Below are 21,100 nucleotides of genomic sequence, written 5' to 3'. Positions count from 1 at the left end.
ATGACATCCAGGCAGATGGTGGCCTCTGAGGCTGCACTGATTCCGTTGCTTATGGGCAAACAAAGCTGCAACATCACTTTTGTCCTGGACAGCTCAGAGAGCATGAGGGCTGTTCTGGGGTCAGTGAAACGCCTGCTGATCCAGACCCTGCTGACTAAAGCTTCACTCAGGGACTCTCTATTCAACATTGTGACATTCTCAAACAAGGTAAAGTGGAACGTGGAAAAGATACAAGGAAGAACTATCTCTTAGGAATCATCCACTGGGGAACATGACTATCCAAACCTGGACTAACTAACCGATTTAGTCCAAATATATTTTTTTCTTTTTTGTTTCTTTAATTAGGTAGTACTTTTATCTTAGGACTGGTTTTCTCTTTTCCACATTGTAGGTGACCTGCTGGTCCCAGCACATGGTTCCCTGTGCTCCTGACACAGTGTACACAGCTCTGTCCTGGATCCACTCCATCACCTGCAGCTTCGGCAGGGATCTGCTGGCCGCCCTGAGTTTGGCCCTCACAGACTCAGCCTGTCACGCCGTCCACCTGCTCATCACGGACCTCCCCGACCAGCCGGAAGCCGTGCTGAGAGCCCTGCCCGCCCTGGCAGCCGGGAGTCCTGTGAACATTTTCTATCTGCAGGACTCGGTTGCTCAGCTGGACAGCAACATTAGGAACTACCTGCACTGTCTGACTCAGGCCACAAGAGGAAGCTGTTATATGATTACAGACAATTCAAATGGGAAATTGGGGAAGGTAGGACTGAAACTGATGATGGGTGGATTGATGAGGAAGAAAAACTTCTTTCCTCTTTTCCTCTTCATAATAATACATAAAATTTATATAGCGCTTTTCCGGGTGCTCAAAGACGCTGGACAACAAGCAAATAACAACAATCATCTTTGCACTGTCATGGAGGACTGAACCCGTAACCCTTTTCATCAAGTTAGTTGCCATGAAAAGTCAACAAATTCATCTTGAGTAGGTCAGGATTGGGTGTTGCACTCATGCAGTGAGTTGAATATTCTATGACTTCATTTCAAAGAGAAGAGTTCAACATAGCTAAAGAAAATGAAATCAGGTCTCACAATTCATCAACTATGGTAAATAACAAACAAATAAAATAGATGAATATGTACACCAAAAAAGTATTTGGTGAAATGATACAGAAAAAAAAGAAAAAATATTTAATTTGACCCAAAATTAAAAATTGTGAAAGGTTTCCTCTTTTCTTTTTCCTTTTCAAAATAAATCAACAATATGTCTGAATATTTGTTTTTGAGAAGAAACTACAGATTTTTTTTTTTTTTAACTCAACTTACAATTACAATGTTCAAATATAATGCTGTGACTGTGTCTGTATGTGAACCCTCAGGTGATTCCTCTGTATGTAGCTGAGAACCAATCATCAGTACCAGCTGTCTCCCCAGTCAACCATTGCTGTCTGTCCACGTCTTCCCCTCTGCTCAGGTTGGTTTCCATGTTAAACTGGATCATTTGAGATAATCAGGCCTCAGATATCATACATGCATTTTGTACTGTGGATACAATCCTCAGCCCAGTGACATACCTGCACTGAAAATGTCTAGTACTTCAGCTGTTTATTGCCCACTCAGGTGCAGTCTGGGTAATAATCTGCGCCCTTTTACCTCCTGCGTGATGTCTGGCCGAACCCTGGGCGGCTCAGAGTTTCTTCCCGGATGCCGTGTGCTGGCCAGGAGGGAGGTGGATGGCTTATATTACCTGGGAACTGTCATACAGCAGGTTCAGGTGAAAAGACATGACATGTTTTTATTTAGAATTATTTGGACAATGGCACAATTAATTTCAAATCCACTGACAGACTGCTGTATATTCTGACCAGTAGAGGAGACATATGAAGATGCCTTATTCCCATGTGTCCAAACTCAGGACCGTACGGGAGTGTGGGTAGTCGAGTTTGACCATCCAGGAGGTGCTATTTTTGGGGCCGTCTCCTCCCAGAGGCAGCTGGTTTGCTCCCTGGATATGGTGAACCGCATCAGGGATCATACATGCTGTCTGGTGCCTGGAGATGCTGTCCTGTCGCCATGGGAACAAGATCTGAGGAGATATGGGCCGGGGAGAGTGATGGCCACCACAGGGCACAGAGATGGTTTCAGAGGTATGGAATGAAAAGTGAGAATGCAGTGATATGGATGAAGGTACAAAATTATGGAAACTAAACCTCCTGATGAATAATTCTAGTCAGAAGGCTTTAATTCAATGGATGTCAGATGATTACAGTCAGTTTTTCTCTATTTATTTCTCACCTTACTTTCATCACTTTTCCTGATGGTTTCACATTTTTCTGTCTTTGAAAAGAACATAAAATTTCATGACCACCTTCAGTCAATCACTCTAATATCTGAGTCTTCTTTCCTACAGCTGATGGTGTTACAGGTCTCCGGGTGCTGATGTGGAACGGATGTGTTTCTCTGGTTCCTGACAGCCTGGTCTTACCCATTTCAGCATCTCACTATGACAGAATAGTCAGGGAGCTCCAAATCCCAACATCAGCTTCCTGTCAAGGTTGCCGATGGGTGTGTGGTCGAAGCTCCTCCTGGACTCCCCAGCTGTTCTGCACCGACTGCTCAGCATCTGCATCTTGCTGCTGTTCAGTCACAAACCACTGGCCCTGCCTACATCCACCCAGTTGTAGGTCCAGCCTTGGGAGAATGGATGGATTTGAGGGGGCAGAACGAGATAAGCAGGTGGACCTCAAAGATTCGGACCATGAGGTTCCCTCTTCCTCCTCTTCGTCTGTTTCTGAGGATGAGACCAGAGCATCATTTCCTTCTGCAGTGAAGCTGAGGAGTAAACAACAACGTCCTCCCTGGAGGTACTGGAGGAGAACTGGACCTGAGCCTCAGCACAGACAGCCAGGTGGGAAACACAGGCAACTCTGGTCTCTGATTTCACTAGAGTGACTAAAATGATTCAATTTGATTTTTAAAATGAAAGCTGTGACACTGTAAATTAACACCATTTAACCTGCGGGAGATCTGTTCATGCTTATGCTTTTTAATCTGCAGGGAGTGCAGTGGCCAGGAGGACCTCACAACCTGTGAGGTTCAGCTTCCCTGTCCCACAGATCAGCGCCTCGCCAAATCGCAGTTCTCTGTTTCAGGTACTTCCAGGTGCTAAAGGACGGAAAGCGAGCGTCAGAGATGTCTTTGAAACAACCAAATTCAAACCTCGACCACCTGAGGGACTGCAGCCTTTTTCTGGGAACAGCGCTACTACTGTTTACACGTAATATGTCAGTGTACAGATTTTTAAACTTGACCATGTTTCTATAAAGTTGGCAAAAAACAACAACAAATAAAACACTTATAAAAAAAAAAAACACAACACTTTTATTTAATACACTGATGCGGCATTAGTGCAGGTAAAAATATTAAGTGCATTACATGATGCTCTAGTTTCGATAGAATCTACATAATAAAAGAGAGTAGAGTGCAATAAAAATATGGCTTCTCATTGTGCAGGAAATAAAACATTTTGATAATAAAATAAAATGTAAACCCAGTGTAAAGCAGGCAATAAAGCACACACGCATACAACACTAGCATTGGTCAGTTCTGTTATTGAAGGTTAAGCGTTTGGTCAGAGGTTAAAGGTCAGGTTGATGCTTTCTCCAGCTTTGACGCTAACCAGCTGAGTCTGCTGCCGTGATGATGGAATACTGGCAGTGATGGCGTAAGTTCCAGGTGAAACCTCGAGGTAGAAATCCTCAACTGCTGCCGACACGCGAACCTGAAGACAACAAGACTTGAATATTTTTCTCAGGAGTTGATGGTTCAGACTAGAACTACAACATCGGTGAATACAAAGAACTATTTATAAAGTGGTGAGAAATACAACTTTAGCAGGATATCTGTGCTTTGTATGTCAGCTGTGTGCAATTACTAACATTTTAGACATAATGGTTTGATAAAACAGACAAGGTTTTCCTTGGCAAACAAAAAAGTATGTGACTAAAATAAAAGCAGCGAATTTCTAGCATTATATGTTGCACAAAGCCCTTACATGTTTCCCGGTTGGCGGTGCAGGTGTCGTCTTCCCAGCAGCTGGTCGAGTGTGGAACCTGGTCACATGATACCTCTCGTTGTCAGTGGGTTCAGTGCAACAGCCCGACTCATAAAACCTCTGTAGCACAGACAAAATTTACTTTTTCATCTTCCATGTCCCTGCTAAGAACACATACATTGGGCGAAGGCTACTCACTGACCTTGCACTGATAGGTCGTCTGTGCCATGAACTCTGCGATGGTTGCAAAGGCATCACTGAGCTCTGTGTGGGTTCTCTGAAATAGCAACATGATAAAGGAGCATGACTTGAGAAAAGGTGGGTTTAATATGAAACCCAGTCAAGGTGCAAAAAAAATCAATCCATGGAAGCAGTATTAACAAACAAAAAACATGCAGACACCTTAACTGGGATTTGTGTATCTTCATCTGTAGTACTGGGGGTCTGGGATGCACCAGTGCTGGTCCAGTCTATGCTACGCCTGGAAGCCCGCTCCAGCACCTCCAGGCCCAGACTGGCAGAGCGCCGCAGGGAAGACTCCAGCCAGGCTTGGCTTGCCATGAAAAAAAAAAATCAAGTAAAAACAGAGGTGACCTTCACCTGAGAGGAAGAACAAGCAGAGAGACTCAATCAGCCAGTTTCTTTTCCTTTACCTCACTGTAAGATCCAGTAGTGTGTTTTATTGTGAATTTTACTCCAAAAATATTTGTCTTCCCTAATGATTTGATTTGATTTGATTTAATGCCGAAGTGATTATTTGACTGATGGAAATATAATCAGCAAATATTTCGATAATCTGCAAAAACATGGCAAAGCTTCAGCTGGTACAGCTTCTCAAATTTAACATTGCTGTTTTTAGTAGCCTATGATATCAGACTGGATATATCGTATGTTGGAACTGTTGGTTGAACAAAACAAGCATCTTGAAGGCAGCCCCTTGGGATGTTGGAAAATGTGAAGGGCAATTTCCACTGACAAAAATCAAAATTAAGCTGCCACACGCTGAGATGAGCACCAGCAATAAATCACTTTATGGAGGAGACAAAAGCCTCTCAGTTTGTGACAACTTATTTTTGTTCCTTGTCATTGTAAGAGTTTTGCTGTGGTCAGCACCCAAGAAGGCACTACATATTATCCATGGAATCCAGGATAGTATCAGTAAAATAGTAATAAGGTGAGTAGTTTTGTTATCAGTTAATCACATATTATTTTCTCATGTAATCAATAAAAGCCAGAAAACAGTGAAAAATATCTGCAAGTTTCCTAAAGCCCAAGGTGATGCTATCAAATTGCCTGATAGTGAATTTACTATCACAGTCTCTAATCATCACAAATGACAAGCTGGACCTGTTGAGTTTGATGATGTTTAACTGATTATTGATATTAGAAAATTATTTTTTAAATTGATATTAAATATGGATTTTTTTCCTGTTGATCAACTAATTGATAAACTGGCTTTCTGTTGCAGCTCTAAAAATGAACGTATTCCTCAGAATCTAATAATTTAAGTTTGACGGTTTAATTCACAAAGTCCTGGTCAGGAGTAACTTAAGTCTGCAGAAAGCTTCTCTAATCAAGGCGTCTTAGCAGTTATAATGTAACTATAACATCTAAATACCTACAAGACAAGTGAACGCAGCATAGAATCCAGATAAAGAGCGCACGCGTCAAGATTAGCGCCCCGTTGAGCTCGAGCTACATTGGAAAGCGCCTATTTTGTGACTTTAATCGATACCACTCACTTTCTTTCGTGAAGTCGACCGTTGTTCTCACGAGCTCGACTAAAACGCCGAACGTAACACAATTCCAACGGCACACGTCACGTTCTACTGACGTATAGTTACATTAGCCTCAACGTTCTAAGCGAAGTATCAACATATGGAATGAAGAGATTATTTACTTGTTCGATGCGTTCAGGGATACACAGAAACGCAAATGCGAAATTTTGGGGAAACCCGCGCGGATCAGCTAACACAGATGCATAAATACAAAAATTTGGGGAAACCCGCGCTTCCTCCTTCAGTTACCTTTAGCGTAAAGTCCTCACATTTTCCACACTGAGTTTGCTACACCCAGCTTTCACACATAGCAGTGCCCCTGCTGTTTTCAAATGACAAGACAGGAAATCCAGCATGCTAAACCCCGCCTCCTATATATCGTGCCAGACACCTAAATTCACGTGGACGTTTCACTTTTCTCTGACGAGTTGTAGACGTTGCACTGGTGATAATACTTTATTTTAAGTACCAAATATACGTGGTAGGTTTCCTAACCATTTTCCAATTGTAACTCGTGTTTTTAAGAGTATGTTCCTGCGAATCTCTGGTGGTCACCCCGTACCCTGCAGTTTTGGGGCTGGAACCCTCATACGGTTCATGGACATTTTCTAAGTACTAATTTAGCTAAAATCCTGCACAGTTAAGCATCTTTAGTTATATAAAAACTATTCTAAAAACAACCTGGACAGAGAAATCTGTCAAGGTTTACTTTCAAGATCCACACCTGTGACGACAGATGAAAAGTCACAGTGTTTTTGAAGGGGCCACAAGACAAAGTTCAGTGTCAGATTCTGGACTTTGACAACAGTGGTTAAGTCCTCTAATTTAAATCTGCCGCTGAATCAAATCTCTATCGATGGATTTTACATGTGAGTCCAAATTTACCAAAGCACTCAAAGCTGAAGGTTACTGTGTAATCAAAAAGATTAAAGTTACTCCACGATGATGCTTTATGTACTCCTCTTTCTTTCTACGGAGCCCCCATGAGCTGTGTCCTTAATAAAATCTGAACTGAATTCCCATATAATGTGCTGGATGCTTGTTTCATCTAAATTTGTCATAGGTGTAGCACATGCTTTAGCACAAGTGGTCCCAGCAATCAAGATGCACAGATGCAAGTTCAGCACAGATGGTGCAAATCAAAAACATTTGAGTTTTTTGTGACAATTGCTTTTTCTTTTTTTTAGCACACACGCCGTAACTGTACCTAATAGGGAGACATTTAAAATCAGACAAGACAAACATGTAGCTCCCATTTATACAGTTTATTTTTGAAAAAACACACTGACAGGAGCTTTATGCCATCAGCACGCAGGCTCCTCCCACTGCCTTGATCTTCTCCTCGGCCCGTCGGCTGAAGAACTTGGCCTTGACAATCACGGGCTGCTTGGGCAGCTTGCCTTTGCCCAGAACTTTGTAGTAGCCCTGTGAAATGAAAGATACAACATTAGTGCATCACATCTTAAACATAATTTAATCTGACAAAATGTGGCTGAACTGTTAAACTCCATGTCCAAACAATATGACAGAAATGACTGAGCACTTAACATCATATGACATTGGTTAACATATCTTTCTCATCATAAAATCAATTTGCTCATAAGACTGAAATTGGAAGCACAGGAAAACAAAGCCCATAATCTTAAGATAAATAGTAGTGTTAATAAAAGGACCATACAATGCAACAATATATGTAAACTACATATTTGTCCTTAATAGAAAAGAGTGTTGAAGATTGTCCTTGTAATACTGGTCACCCAACACAGCACTAAGTTCATTCTACAAATCTACACAACAGTGTTCAGAGAAACGTTTTCAGTCAGCTGAATGTCTGAGAGACACTACCACTGATCTGTGGACTCACAACACCCTTCAGTATGTTAAAATAGAATGAATGATGGTAATAGTGAGAGAAAACTTGAATTGCTTGGTTACAAGTATCATGGCAAAATGTTGGGATTTGTGCATGCCTAACCGTCAGCAATAATTTTGGCTGAACTTTCACTCTGTGTCACTACAAAACTTGACATTTAAAGATGTCACGTGGGAAAGCTGGGAAATATTTCCAAAATTTTACAAACAAAAAGACTAATCACAAAAATAAGGATTAATCCATAATAAACATACTTGTTAGTTGCAAACCCAATCAAAACTGAGAAATTCACATTGAACAAAGGAGGAATCTGAAATTTGGGAAATACACTCGCCACCTTTCAGAATTGTAAACAATGTAAATGGTGCATCCAGCACAGACAGAAGTACTAGATATGTACGAAGACCAGGACCAGGGGAATGTCGACAATCCAAAGTAAAAGTACAACTTCACATAGTACAACCCCCAAGCTGTCTTATCAACATAAATGGCTCCAATAAGCAAGCTATAACTAAAGCCCAGTGCCTTGTTTTGTTTCTACAACTGTTCAAGAAAAGAATTAACAAACAGATCGAAGTTTTTTCCCCCACTGAGAAAGTTAGGTTAACCATTGCCTTCAACTTACTGGAAAACATCATACTCTGGGTATTTACGCCAGACACTGGGTAAGACATTAAAATATAATTTTTTACCCCAAATGTAAACGACTTTCTAACCTCCAACTGATATCTCCTGAAACTTCACTGCTAAGGGTATGTGGTTGACATTTTCAGTCTTAAGAAAAACAAACAAAAAGAAAAGGCCAGTGCAGGCCAACACATCAACTTGTATATCAGAGATGTGCTGAGTCTTGGACATTCAGCTTCCTAATGACCCAAACTTTCCTCCACTGTTTTAGTAGTGATGAAGGCTGGAGACAAAACATTCAGTCAGTACTGAAAATATTGGCCAACACTTACAGCGCGCACAGCATCAATGATGGGGGCAGGACCGTCAGGCTTCTTGCCATAGTTGACCCTGGTCTGCTCGCTCACAAGAGTCCACAGCTTGTCCAGGTTGATGGTGGGGCAGTGGGCTGCGTTCCTCTTCAGGTGGTAATGTCTCATACCCACCTTACCAAAGTACCCCGGATGACTGAGGACAAACACAGGAAAGACAAACATGAGGTTTACTGCTGACTAACTGTGGGAGACTAACTGTGCACAAGCTGGAAAACTGCTGGCTGTCTTTTTGTTAGGCATGTGTAAGCTGTCTCTAGAGTACACCAAGTACACCATTTATCTTTAATTGATAGGTATTATTGTACTATAATTATCTTTATAGTCAAACAGTTGTAAAACAACTATCACTACCAATTAACAGTACAATGCTCAAAATTAAAACCTCCTCAAGAGAGAAACTGACTAAATTAAACATTCACTGATGTGATATATACACAACATGAGTCCAATGACAGCAAAGTCAGACCAAAACATGACAAAAACTTTGTAACTGCCCATGTGGCTGACTGGCCAACAAAGAGCCAGTCGGTGAATAGGACCAGTCTTTACTCTAAGAGGACTCAAGCACACCAAGACAATGATTTGTGTCAAGATGAGACTCTAGTCTCTACAACATTAAGCATTACAAGACTAACTCAGCAGCAGGGATACAGACATAAGAAACAATGTCAGGCTTGACTGCTGAAGGAACACTACAAGATCAACTTAGTACTCTGCCTTGCATTATAGATATTATCTAGAAGAACATCCCTCACTTTGATCAAACACAGCACCAGCCACCACATGACATTAAGCAGGACTTACTATTTGTCGAAGTTGATTCTGTGGTGATGCATACCACCAGCATTACCACGACCTCCAGGATGCTTTCTGTGCTTGCCTGTTGGGGTGAACAAGCTCATGTTCATAACATGTCACAAAAAGACCCAACAGTTAAAACCACTTGACAGACAGGTACATGGGAATGTTTATACTCACCGATGCGACCATGTCCGTGGCTGACGTGTCCTCGGAGCTTCCTGGTCTTGGTCTTCTTGGTAGGCTGTCGGGGAAGGTTTGACAAAGATTAAAATGACTACATACTGACTCTCGTTACTCTGCATCTTTGCAAGAATCAAAATAATCTCATCTCTAGTGTTATGGCAGGTTAGGCAGCCCGTCAACCTTGCCCAAGTATCTGCAACGATTTTAAATTTAAGAAACGGATACAAGAGGCACGTTTCAGCCCCTTACTGTGAGCTAAATCGGTCCAGCCAATATCCCCGGCTACTTACATGCTGCCTAGCATCCTCGGAAGCTAATGCTAATTCATCTGAATTAACCGGCAAACTTTAAACGATTAACGCACAGAGCACAATGAGCGTTTAGTACAATATTCCCGGGCAGTTTCACATTTTAACTCACTACTACTGGTGTCATATTTATGAAGACTGTGGAGGGTCTGTGTACGCATTGTATCATGCGACTCAACTGCAGCACCCGAGGGCCGAGCTATCACACAGTCGACCGCTCACAAATCCCTATAATGTCAATAAATAAGTATAATAACAGCCAGTAGTTGTTGGTAAGAGGTGAGTGTACAATAAATCGCCGTCAGATGGTATTTGTCCTGTAAGAACGATCAAGGATGGACATAGATTTAACTCTGTTTCAGTGCTCAGGAATTCACGGTAGCACCTACCATCTTGGAGGATAGTTGAAAGAGGAACGGGATTTGCAAGTCACGCGGTTTTGTGCGAGATTTGGCTCCCTACAACAGAGTGCAAAAGACGTTTTGCTCTTCCAGCTTTAATGGCGGTTGTCAAATCAGCTTACAGTTGCATTACCGCCACCTACCGGACCGGATATGTAACAGTGAATTGGCAGAAAAAACAAAAAACTCAATTTTCTCCATTGTTTCTGTTAAAAAAAACAAAACAACAACAACAACAACAAAAAACAAAACAAAACAAAAACAAACAAGCAATGAAAGTGTTAGGAATTAGCAATTGTGATCTGCTCATATAATATACAGTATAATAGCCAGACCAGCATGGGCATTTTTCTACACTGAGTATATTTACTTGTAGTGTAGTGTAGCAGTGTCTACTTGGGGTTTCTTGTCACGGTTTGATTTTTGAGTTTAAGGCTCAAAGATGGGAAATTAAGATTTGTTTTTACCCTTAAACACGCAAAGGTTTGAGACTACTCAGAAAAATGAGTAATGTTTTATTTTCTTTCTTCTACTAATCATCTCATGACCCCTCAGATTCATTGCATGACCCTTCAGAGGAGCCTGTTCCTTAGGCTGAAAACGGATAGACCAAAACACCTGTAAATAAAGCAGGTAAAACTCTCTCCAGCAGCTACAAAAGTAAAATGCTTCTTACACACAGATACGTCAGTTAACAGGTATTTGTAATTTTGGTACTTAAAGAACATTTAGCTGATAATACGTCTGTACGTTTAGTTGGATTTTAAATGCAGGATTTTTGCTAGATATAATGGGGTTTATATTTATATTATATATTGGTTTATATACCAGCCTCCACATATAGGTGGCCACAGGAGGAGTTATGGTTGTTAACAAATACATGAATAAACACTTATATCAGCTTATAAATATATTATAGTGTGTTTTTAACCATCTTTTAAATGTTTTTTATTGCGCATATAAATGTTAAATATGTGGACTTAAGGTGTTATCACGTTGGGAAAACTGAAACAAAAGCGTCACATGTTCTGAAGCATAATTAATATGATACACTTGCCCTCAGTGACTCAGTGAACAGTGCTGAAATGTCAAGGGGTTGAGGTTGAATTGGCTTTCGACCAATCAAATCACTCGTGTCCCCCTTGATACTGGACACATGGAACGGTGCTATCGCTGTCATCTTCAGCTCACATCCACCTGAGGACACATCCACCTGCCTTTCTGAAGCAGACATCCTGTTTTATTGTGTACGTTCACACTCAGGTAAGACACAATCATGTTTCTTCTTGAGTCCTGTATGTTGTTAATGTTTTGTTACTGATCGTTATGGACACAATGGCTGTTTTTTGTATGTGTTATCATCATTCACGTTTCCTGTAGAGATATTATTTTACTTGGACAAATGAGCAGTAGAATTAATCGTGAAATTGTAATCCTACTGCGTCTTTGGTGGTTTTCTGTTTGTTTTGATTCTTGTATTTTGCCATCAAACACTGAGCACACAGGAGATTTCAAACCAGCAGCTTCTTCTCTGTTTTCTCTTCTCTTTTTTCACCCCAAGAGGCCTGATCTCCTGGAGATGGCCGACTTGCCTCACGGACGTCATGGCAACGTTCCCCAAAGGCGGGCCACCATGTTGCCACGGGTAGCCAAGTGTAGAGCAGCGGAGCCTGCATTGGAGGCCATGTCATCTGAGACTAGTCCAGATCCGGCATCCACAGCAGAGGAGCCAAGCGTCCCAGCAGAGCACGTAATAAACACTGAAACAAAGTACTGAAACAAAGACTTCAGTGACTGAGGGGCGAGTTATCACAACAGCTGGATGCGTGTTACACTGCTGAGACAGTGGGAAAAGCGTTACTGACATGTGATTTGATTATTACTATGATGAAAATTACACTTTATATCTCTCTTTTTTTAATAGCTCTGCAGCACTGGATTCTGTGAGATGAAAAAAGAGCCAAAACAGTCTTGCAACAGAAAACCCAAAGCAGCCTCACCATCATCTGAAAAACGACAAAGACAACCTGATAAAAGTGTAGCGGCTTTACTGAAGACAATAAGGTAAAATAAATAACAACATAGGGAACATGCTCACCTAAGAATATAACCAGGAAACATGTCTTCAAAGGAATACTTTGACATCTTGACTGTACCTGGTAATTTAATTTGTGCACAGAGAGAAATGTAAAGAGCGGGATACAGTCCATAAAAGGACATTTGTACGGTGAAACAGACATGGTGGATGATAAAAGACCCATATGGACCCTATAATTTAGACTTTGATCTGTGCCAAAATAATTATTTCTTCATCCTCTGGGCGTATATTTGACCCCTGGACAAGTCTTTATGCTAAGCTCGGCTAGTCACCTCAAAGCCTTTGCTCTGTATTAAACACACACACACACACTATTGTTATGTTTGCGAGGCGCCAGCCAAGCTTTCATTCTATTTCCACAGGGTTCATCCAGAGGCCCAGAGGATCCTGGGTAATTCCTGCATACCTGTGGTGAGCCTGGAGCGCCTGAACTTCCAGTTGGTGTCCTTATCTTCTCTGCAGCCTGTGGTGTCTCTGGTACGACTGCCATGCCAAACACAAGCTGAGCTCCACAAAGATGTCTCTTTAACTTATCCTCACCAGGTAAACAGATGAAGTTTTACACATTTTCATTTCAGACAAAGATAAACATGAGTTCTCTTTTATGATTATTTTACTTTTCGCTTCACCTCTGTGTCCTAATTTTTGCTCATAGAATGGATTCAGTCAATATGAGGCAGACATTTTAGAGATCGGAGAGGATTCGCCTGAGTCTAAACCAGCAGAGTTATCTGATCTCAGTCAACCAGAAACAACATCAATATCCTGGACTGAACCATACTGTCCTGACAGTCCCCCCTCTGAAGAACAGGAGCAGGACTCAGGCTTTGACTGTGAATCAAATCTGGAACAGCCTTATATCCTGTTAGACTGTGGACCTGATGAATGGGACCCAGATGGAAAAATGGATTCTGAAACATTTTATTTGGATCCAGATCCAGAGCAGAACGTGGTGATCGAACTGGATCTGGAACCAGATGCAGATCAGGATCGATCCCTGCAGCTGGAGGATGAATCTGAAACTAAGTGTGAAGCGGATGTGGTTGAAATAGAGGACAGTGAAGAACCAAGGCCTGATCTTTGTTGCTCACAGGAGACAGGTGACTCATCGGTCCAGCAGCCTGAACCTGGAGACGGGACTGAGGAGGTGGAGAGTGAAGATTTCTGTGCTGTTTGTCTGAACGGAGGAGACCTGCTCTGCTGTGACCGCTGTCCTAAAGTCTACCATGTGACCTGCCATGTACCTCCTCTCATCAGCTTCCCACTGTAAGTACTGCACAAACACCCAAATCTGCAGACTGTGTACTCCTTTGTCAACTGGACACACATTTTTATGATGGAAGTCAATACACTCACGGTGACGTAAGCCAGTTGTTTCCAATTTTTTCAGTTTTGGACCCTTTAAAACAAAGTAATGTTGTTCATTGTAATGAAGGAACATCCAGCAGTATGGTCCATTTCTGTGTTTTATTTGGACACACAACTGTCCAAATAAAGTATATCTCACAAATGTGGCACCCCCTTTAATGAATGACTGTGAAGACAATATATTTCTGTGGGTCCTACAGAGGTGACTGGGTGTGCACGCTGTGCAGGTCCGACCAGGAACCTGTGGAGGCCTATGACTGTGAGAGCATGCCCTCCTGTGGGGGAATCAAAGCTCCGTACACGCTGTCCAACCAGGACCAGAGGGTGAGCTATAGTGCAGAATCAGTGGTTTGTATTTGTCAAAGTAAGTTTTAAGTACTTCTTTATTTTGATAAAACTTTATTAATCCAATGTGGGGATTTACGGTCAGTTTCTTTTTTTGAGAGTGTTATACGGACCAACAAAATTCCCAACCAGCAAGTAAGGAGGAAAGCCATGTTGTAATTGGCAGTAAGTAATGGAACTGAGTCAGTTTGCAAATTACTGCAATCATTGAATTAAAGTGAAGAAATACACTTAAGAATACAATTAAATGTGTTTTTTGTGGACTGCTGTATAGTGCAAGCTCATGATGAGATAAATAAACCTGGTAGAATACGTCATCCTGGTTTAAATCAGGTTGTGTGTGTTTCCCTCTGCAGAGATGTGAGAAGCTGACTCTGCTGTTGTACTGTCACCTGCTCAGCGCTCCGTTCCATGAACCTGTCAGCCCTCTGGTCAGTCAAACACATTTATGTTAAAAGACTTAAAGCAACATGTTCACCTCATAGCGATCACGTCAACTGAATCACCCTGATATCACTGAAGATCATATGTCAGTACAGAGCTGTACAAACATATATCATAATAACTAGATAATAGAATTGAATTGTGTTAAGCCATGGCAAATTATGGCCCCATCCTACAAGGAATTATGTGGTTAAATATCAAAAATACATCATCAGAACACAGCATGTGTCTGTGCAAAATTTTAAAATGTTGTACAACAGATATCACATAAACCTAAACCTTAGGTGAGAAAATGTTCATGTTGGAGATTTTTATCACTATAAGTGATTTTTTAAAATTCTCATCTTCCAGGTTTTTCCCAAATACTATAAATCAAATGGAACAAAACAACTTATTAGCTCTCTGGAGTCCAAGTTCATTTTTGTTTAATTTTTTTGCTAACTTTCCAGCTATAAGCCTCACTTCTCATTCTGTCAGTTCAACAACATATAAAGCTGCCAGCAACCCCAAAAAATACCAGAAAAATCTAAATATCATTACAGAACGGTTCAAGGTTGTAACAAAAGTATTTATGCACAGAAATACAGCAGACAACATAAGAAATTAAACTATAATACAGTCTATTCACATATAACAGCTAACTTTTGTGACTTTTGTGCTTTGTGAACTTTTCATTATAAATGTTTCATGGTCTACAAACATGAATGAGATACTGTGCGAAAGCCCCACATCTGCACTTTCAACTGGTTTTCTCAGCTTAACTCTACATGATGTATAAATCCTGTTGTGTTTCTATAAAGTAAACATGCTCATGTGTGTATTTTCCGATGACCAGACAGACTCAGAGGGTTAAAAATCATTTAGCAGTAATAAAGGAGAACCTTACACTGCTGACCTCTGCAGGGCAGAAACAGCACAAAGTGACTGACTTCCTTTATACGTAAAATGTTCCACTTCACTTTCATAACAAACCATGATGTTAAAATGACAGCTTTTTCTCCTGCGATGATCTAATCTCTGTGAATGTGCTCCAGGCCCGAAACTACTACCAGATCATCAAGAGGCCCATCGACCTGTCAGTGATCCGCAGGAAACTGGACAAGGGCAACACTCTGCACTACTTCAGCTCTGAGCAGTTTGTCGATGACGTCCTGCTGATGTTCAAGAACTGCGCTACGTTCAATTACGTAAGTTTATAAGAAGGACGTTGGAGTCTGAGTGGAACTGCGAGTTTAATCTAATTTCTGTTATAATTAAATTATTTCTGCACCATAGCCTGTGGGAATAAGTTCCACATGTAGCAGCAGAACTGGGCCCAGACAGTAACGTGTCAGTACTGACAATACAACTGGTATTTTCCAGTTTGATTAGTTTATGTATTGGGACTTTCAATCAGGTTTGCCTATCTGCTGGTAAATATTAAGTGATATCTCATACATTGGATTTGGATTTTGATCCTAACAATAAGGTATACTCACAAATCAGACAGTATGCAGACTAAACATAATCTATTTAGAATCTGCCCTGTTGATGTAAACTATTCTACTACAATGCAATGCACCAAGGAAATTATTTCTACACTGCGGTATTCCTACTTTTACTTTAGTAAAAATATCTCCTTCCATTATGGAGAACATGTACTTACCAATACACAGTACACAGGCCTGTCATCTCATTGTACATGTAAAAATGTATAGTGACAATAAAAGGCATTCTAAGTGAAATAACTTTATTAGGGTGAACTGTAGCCTGCTGTAAGTCAACTGTCCCTGAATAAATAAACAGTTAACTTAAACTAGAAAAATTGCTTCTATTGTTTGCATTTTCTTTTTTAACTTCTGTCTCTTTGCCATGCAGCCAGATTCTGAGGTGGCTCAGGCCGGTCGAAACCTGGAGGTGTTTTTCTTGAGCAAACTGAGGGAGGTTTTTCCTGACCGGACATTTCCATCAGCCAGCCAGGACAGAACGGACAGAGCTCGCCTCCGTTGGCTCAGCAGGAAGAGGAAGGAAAACCACAGGAAGAAGAGACATGTGTTTAGTGGGAAAAAATATTATCTGTAACTTTACATTGTTCCGTTAAAGCCTTTTAATTAATGGAGAACATGTTGAAAACTGTGACAATCATTTTGTACTTTTCATGAGGAAAACCACGTGAGGAGGAACAAGTACCATGTCATTTTCACATTTCAGGTATTTTAACAGGTGGCAACATTTTTTCAGAGGGATAAATACTGTTTACTGTTTTGAAATGAAATTCAAAAGTGCAAATTAATCACATTTATTTTTGTTATTTTCTGAAAGATGTTGTCATAAACATCTCATCAAATGTGGGCTGAACATTTTCCTGGTTGTTTAACAGAATGGCAAAAGAGGAAGCACGTATGAAAAATACACTTTTAGAAATCTCGCTCCACTGCTCCAATGTATGTTTTTCACTTTGCGTGATGTGACTGTACTGAAGTTAAAATAGGGCGTCAGATCTCACTGTGTAGGTGGTAGGTGAGACAGGTATAATAAGTGGTAAGATATTACACCATGGGAGAAACCTTGCACCAGCTGTTCCATCTTTTCACAAAGTACAATTTTCCCCTTTCCAAGACGCTGTAATCAAGGTCGAGTACAAAGAAAAACCCTCACAGAGGGAACAAATGTATTATATAACACATAATTCTCTAATAGTGGTTCTCTTTGATCCTGGACCCTTTCACAGACTCTTAAGACCTGCTTTTTTTCCTAGGTGTAAAAATTCTGCCACAAGGCATGGATGGATTATGAGACAATGGACCCCTGGGCACAATGAAAGCCTCCTAACCCTCCAACTCTGGAGTAAGAAGCCCGATCTTGTAAGAGGAACAGCACAACTACAAACGATGCATTGTTTTGCATCTCTTTGTGGTCTTTCTGTGCCTCTTTGTGGTTGTGACATCCATTTGTCATTGTTTTACATCCCTTTGTGTCATTTGATTTGACTTTCCAAAAAGAAATGTTAAAAGTCACTTCAAACAGAGGCCCAGGGCCTCCCTTCACAAACTGGGCCCCTTCAGTAATCCATCCAGGGACATGGGGACTTCAGTGAGGCCTATGTTCAAAGTGTGTAAGCACTTCCATGCTGTTGAATGCTGAGTATTTTGAGGGTGAATTACTGAATTTGGATGAGCTGTTGTGAGAGTGGATATTTAAATAAACTATGTAAAACTGAATTTGCATTTGAAGGCGTGTTCATGAAAGCATGAAAAAGCATTTCAGTTTAAATTTAAAGCACATTCACGTTTATACAAACAAACAGGGAAGGGGGATAAGCACTTGTTAAAGGTTTCTGACAACAACTTCAGGTTTTTAAAAATGTTTTTCACAGGAGTTTGAGGATGAATGTGCTTCTCCACACTTTTGCTGTTATTAGACACAGATACCACCAGGGGGCGTCTTTGTATCTAAGGCTGTATATTGGAGGAGTCTCATTGTCTCCTGTCTTACTGTGGACACAGGTTAAAGATAAAGAAGAAAAATAACCTTAAAACAGGACCAATAACAAAAAGCAGTTAATATGATATGAAACCTTACGAATTAGAAATTGTAAGAACAATACCAATAAAACAAAACCTGAATAATTAGACTTTAAAAATAATAACCTAGAATACCTGAATAACCTAGACTTTAAAAATGAATAAAAATAAGAAATTGTTGTGAAACTACATAGTCCCATGGCCTGTATTATTAAAAATTATTAGGGGCAATGTGACTTAGACAGTAACATGGCTCAAACCCAATCTGACAGTGATCTCCATTAAAGCAGGTTGATGCTAACTGGTGCACAATAAACTTCCTTACTGGCTTCACTTCAGACTCTGCTGCCGCTGCAGATGGACTCTATCATCCTGTCAGAACAGTAATGTCTCTGCAGGAACAGACAGAAACCTGCCAAGTGTCTCACACACACTCGATTGGTGTCCTTAAAAACACACATGACTTAAATAAAATACTGCTCTGTAAAGTGAAGAAAGTTCTTTTTGTGTTGCTGCTTTTATTCAAGTAAAAGATCTCAACACAAGTAAATCAGAGACAAAATTTATACACGAAACTGCCAAATTTCTTTGTAATGAACAAAGCCAGTCATCTGACAATCACAACAAGAAAATGCAAATCACCTCTAAGAAAGCTTATCTTCTGTAAAGGGGACATTTAGACCAAAATCCATTCATAAAAAGCTTAACTTTAACATTTACAACTGGTTTAGTGTGAGAGATACTCAAGATCCTTTATTATAACAGACTTACCAACATTTGTTACTGCATTCTTATAGGAAAGTATCTCTGAAGAGATGCTTGTAGAAACAGGATATGTTGATTTTCAGTAACAAAGAAAATGTGCTGCACTAACATCCAAAACATCTTGTTATAATGTGTAAAGACTGATTTGATGTCAAAACAAAAAAGCTTTTCACATTATAATGATGCATAATTGTACAACTTTTACTATTAGAACATGTAAGCTGTCAGATCCATGATTTTAAGGAGGACATGTTGCTTTTCTTTCATGTTTCCTTTGGAGTTATTTCTAAATAAATCCACTCACAAACCTCCGCTGTCTTTATTAATCCTGGTGTGGATCTGTGATGTTACAGCCTTTGTTTCTCCTGGACTCTGCTGCAGTTCTTGGTGGTCTGCTCACAGTGTGCTGTTGCTGTCAGTTTGTAATTGTGGTTTTCAATTTTCAGCTCTTAAACGTGATTTTTTTTTTTTTTAAGTGTTCCAGGACATTTTGTTCTTCCAAGATTCAGCTCAGTGTAATTTGTCAGACAGGAAAGAGCGAAAAGTGACAGCATTGGAGAGCGCGTGCCATTTGAGCTAGAAGTCTCATACTTTGATATATTTATGTCAAAATGCTCTTCTGTGTAATATGATCTATTGCACCATGAGTGCTCTTACTCTGTAAAAGACATTCAAATGGACAAAAAAAAATCTGTTTCAACCACTGATAAAACCCACTCCGGTCTAGCTGTAAACAGTATATGGTGTCTTTGATCTGTGTGTACGTCCACTAGGACCTAAAATTTTTCAGCTATTGAATGAAGACTTACAGAGAAAGATGAGAGGGAGCTTTTAAGGGCCAGCAGGAGCCCTGTGGCTAACGTTAAGATAAAATGGGGGAAATTGACCGTGAGATGTTATCAAAAGGAGGTTTATTCCCCGCTTGTGTCTTTTAAACCCACTTTATTCAGTCCAGTAAACCACAGTCACATGTCTGCCCTCTCTGCTTCCTCTCTTTTTTTCCCCCTGTGTTGTAATGTGCAGATGTTTCATTTAAAAACATCAAAAGCCCCCATGCAGACCCACAGTGTCTGAAGTTGGGTGAATCACTAATGCACACAAAAAGAAAGAAAACGTCAAAGTTTGTCCAACTTCAGAGGAAGACGTCTTCTTTGAGATAAGACCTACGTCTAATGTTTAGACCAAACTAAAGAGCATGCATTAGCCACGATTAGATAATTGATATATTTCATTCATCTCACAGGAGCGTCATCACATTGGAGCAGTTGTTTAAGATCTATACTTACTCTAAAACGGTGCCCACTGAGAGTTTCTGCTGCTCTCAGTGTTATTTAGGGTCATTCAGACTCATTTCCTCACTTACAGCCTTGATAAGTTGTTGCATTAAAATGTTATTTTCTTGAGTTATCATGTCTGGGAGCAGGATAAGTGCATGCTGTTTTCTTTGGACAGTGTTGAGAGCAGAGTTGATAGTTTATTACACACTCCTGGAAACTGATGTACCACCTTTAAGTTTTATGATCCGAGCTGATCCTAGTAGGGGTAAAGAAGTTGGCTCCGTAAAGACGTGTATTACAACTGACTGTATCTGTGTGTAAAAGCTCTGTGACACAACACAAAAAGAAGATAACACTGCACATCCTTTTTTTTGGATTTAACTTGACAATCTTTGTAGACTTGGATGCTTTTAAAGCCACAAACCTCAAAATAGAATAAGCTCACCGACCACCGACACATCATCAGTCATCAGTCATTTCACTTCATAATTTCAACATCTAAGCTATGGAAATATGTTGAAACATCTCCTCTGATGCCCAAATTTGGGAATCAAACTGGAGAGGAGACGGGAAGAAGAAGGGGCCTGGGGGGCCAAACATGAGAATGAGAATGAGGGGTGTCATGAGAAGTCATGGACAGCTGCTGCCTGTGCACTTCATCAATCCAGCCTGTGCTTGTTACACACAGGACTATGGTTCAGTACAGTAACATGTTCAAGATGTTAAAGATGTGAATTTCTGAAGGCAGTGAATGACTGCAACTGAACCTAAACGTATGGACCAGTACAGGATGACCATAGACCTGTCACATTAACTCCAGTTCCTTGGAACAAACCAAGTGAGACCTCTGTCAAAATGATTGATAGCTGCCATCTAAGGCCAGTGGTGCTGTTTCTGTGAGACGACC

General features: G+C 40.5%; 3 protein-coding genes and 1 non-coding gene across 4 annotated transcripts; 1 reads left to right on the top strand and 3 right to left on the bottom strand.

Annotated features, from left to right (window-relative positions):
• Positions 1–3,275, top strand: c5h11orf16 (chromosome 5 C11orf16 homolog). The gene is made up of 7 exons (XM_041039176.1): positions 1–207; positions 392–754; positions 1,374–1,468; positions 1,615–1,768; positions 1,910–2,132; positions 2,405–2,902; positions 3,052–3,275. The coding sequence occupies exons 1-7, from the start codon at positions 1–3 to the stop codon at positions 3,273–3,275; spliced, it is 1,764 nt and encodes a 587-aa protein (XP_040895110.1).
• A 96-nt stretch (positions 3,276–3,371) lies between these two features.
• On the bottom strand, positions 3,372–6,159 carry akip1 (A kinase (PRKA) interacting protein 1). The gene is made up of 5 exons (XM_041038622.1): positions 6,076–6,159; positions 4,451–4,648; positions 4,251–4,325; positions 4,049–4,168; positions 3,372–3,775 (listed from the first exon to the last, which is right to left on the bottom strand). The coding sequence occupies exons 2-5, from the start codon at positions 4,607–4,609 to the stop codon at positions 3,626–3,628; spliced, it is 504 nt and encodes a 167-aa protein (XP_040894556.1). The 5' UTR covers positions 4,610–4,648; positions 6,076–6,159; the 3' UTR covers positions 3,372–3,625.
• A 917-nt stretch (positions 6,160–7,076) lies between these two features.
• rpl27a (ribosomal protein L27a) lies at positions 7,077–10,740 on the bottom strand. The gene is given in 6 exon segments (XM_041039175.1): positions 7,077–7,251; positions 8,659–8,833; positions 9,505–9,580; positions 9,679–9,742; positions 10,382–10,486; positions 10,729–10,740. Coding segments are annotated over 6 exon segments (561 nt in total). The 3' UTR covers positions 7,077–7,122.
• Positions 9,183–9,311, bottom strand: LOC121182769. The gene has a single exon (XR_005894168.1). It is a non-coding gene; the product is annotated as a small nucleolar RNA SNORA3/SNORA45 family (small nucleolar RNA).
• Positions 10,741–21,100: the final 10,360 nt, after the last annotated feature.

The sequence above is a fragment of the Toxotes jaculatrix genome, chromosome 5 (assembly GCF_017976425.1).
Source record: "Toxotes jaculatrix isolate fToxJac2 chromosome 5, fToxJac2.pri, whole genome shotgun sequence".
In the NCBI taxonomy this organism is placed as follows: domain Eukaryota; kingdom Metazoa; phylum Chordata; class Actinopteri; family Toxotidae; genus Toxotes; species Toxotes jaculatrix.
The sequence above is the reverse complement of the archived record's forward strand: the minus strand, read 5'-3'. Positions and strand labels throughout refer to the sequence as shown.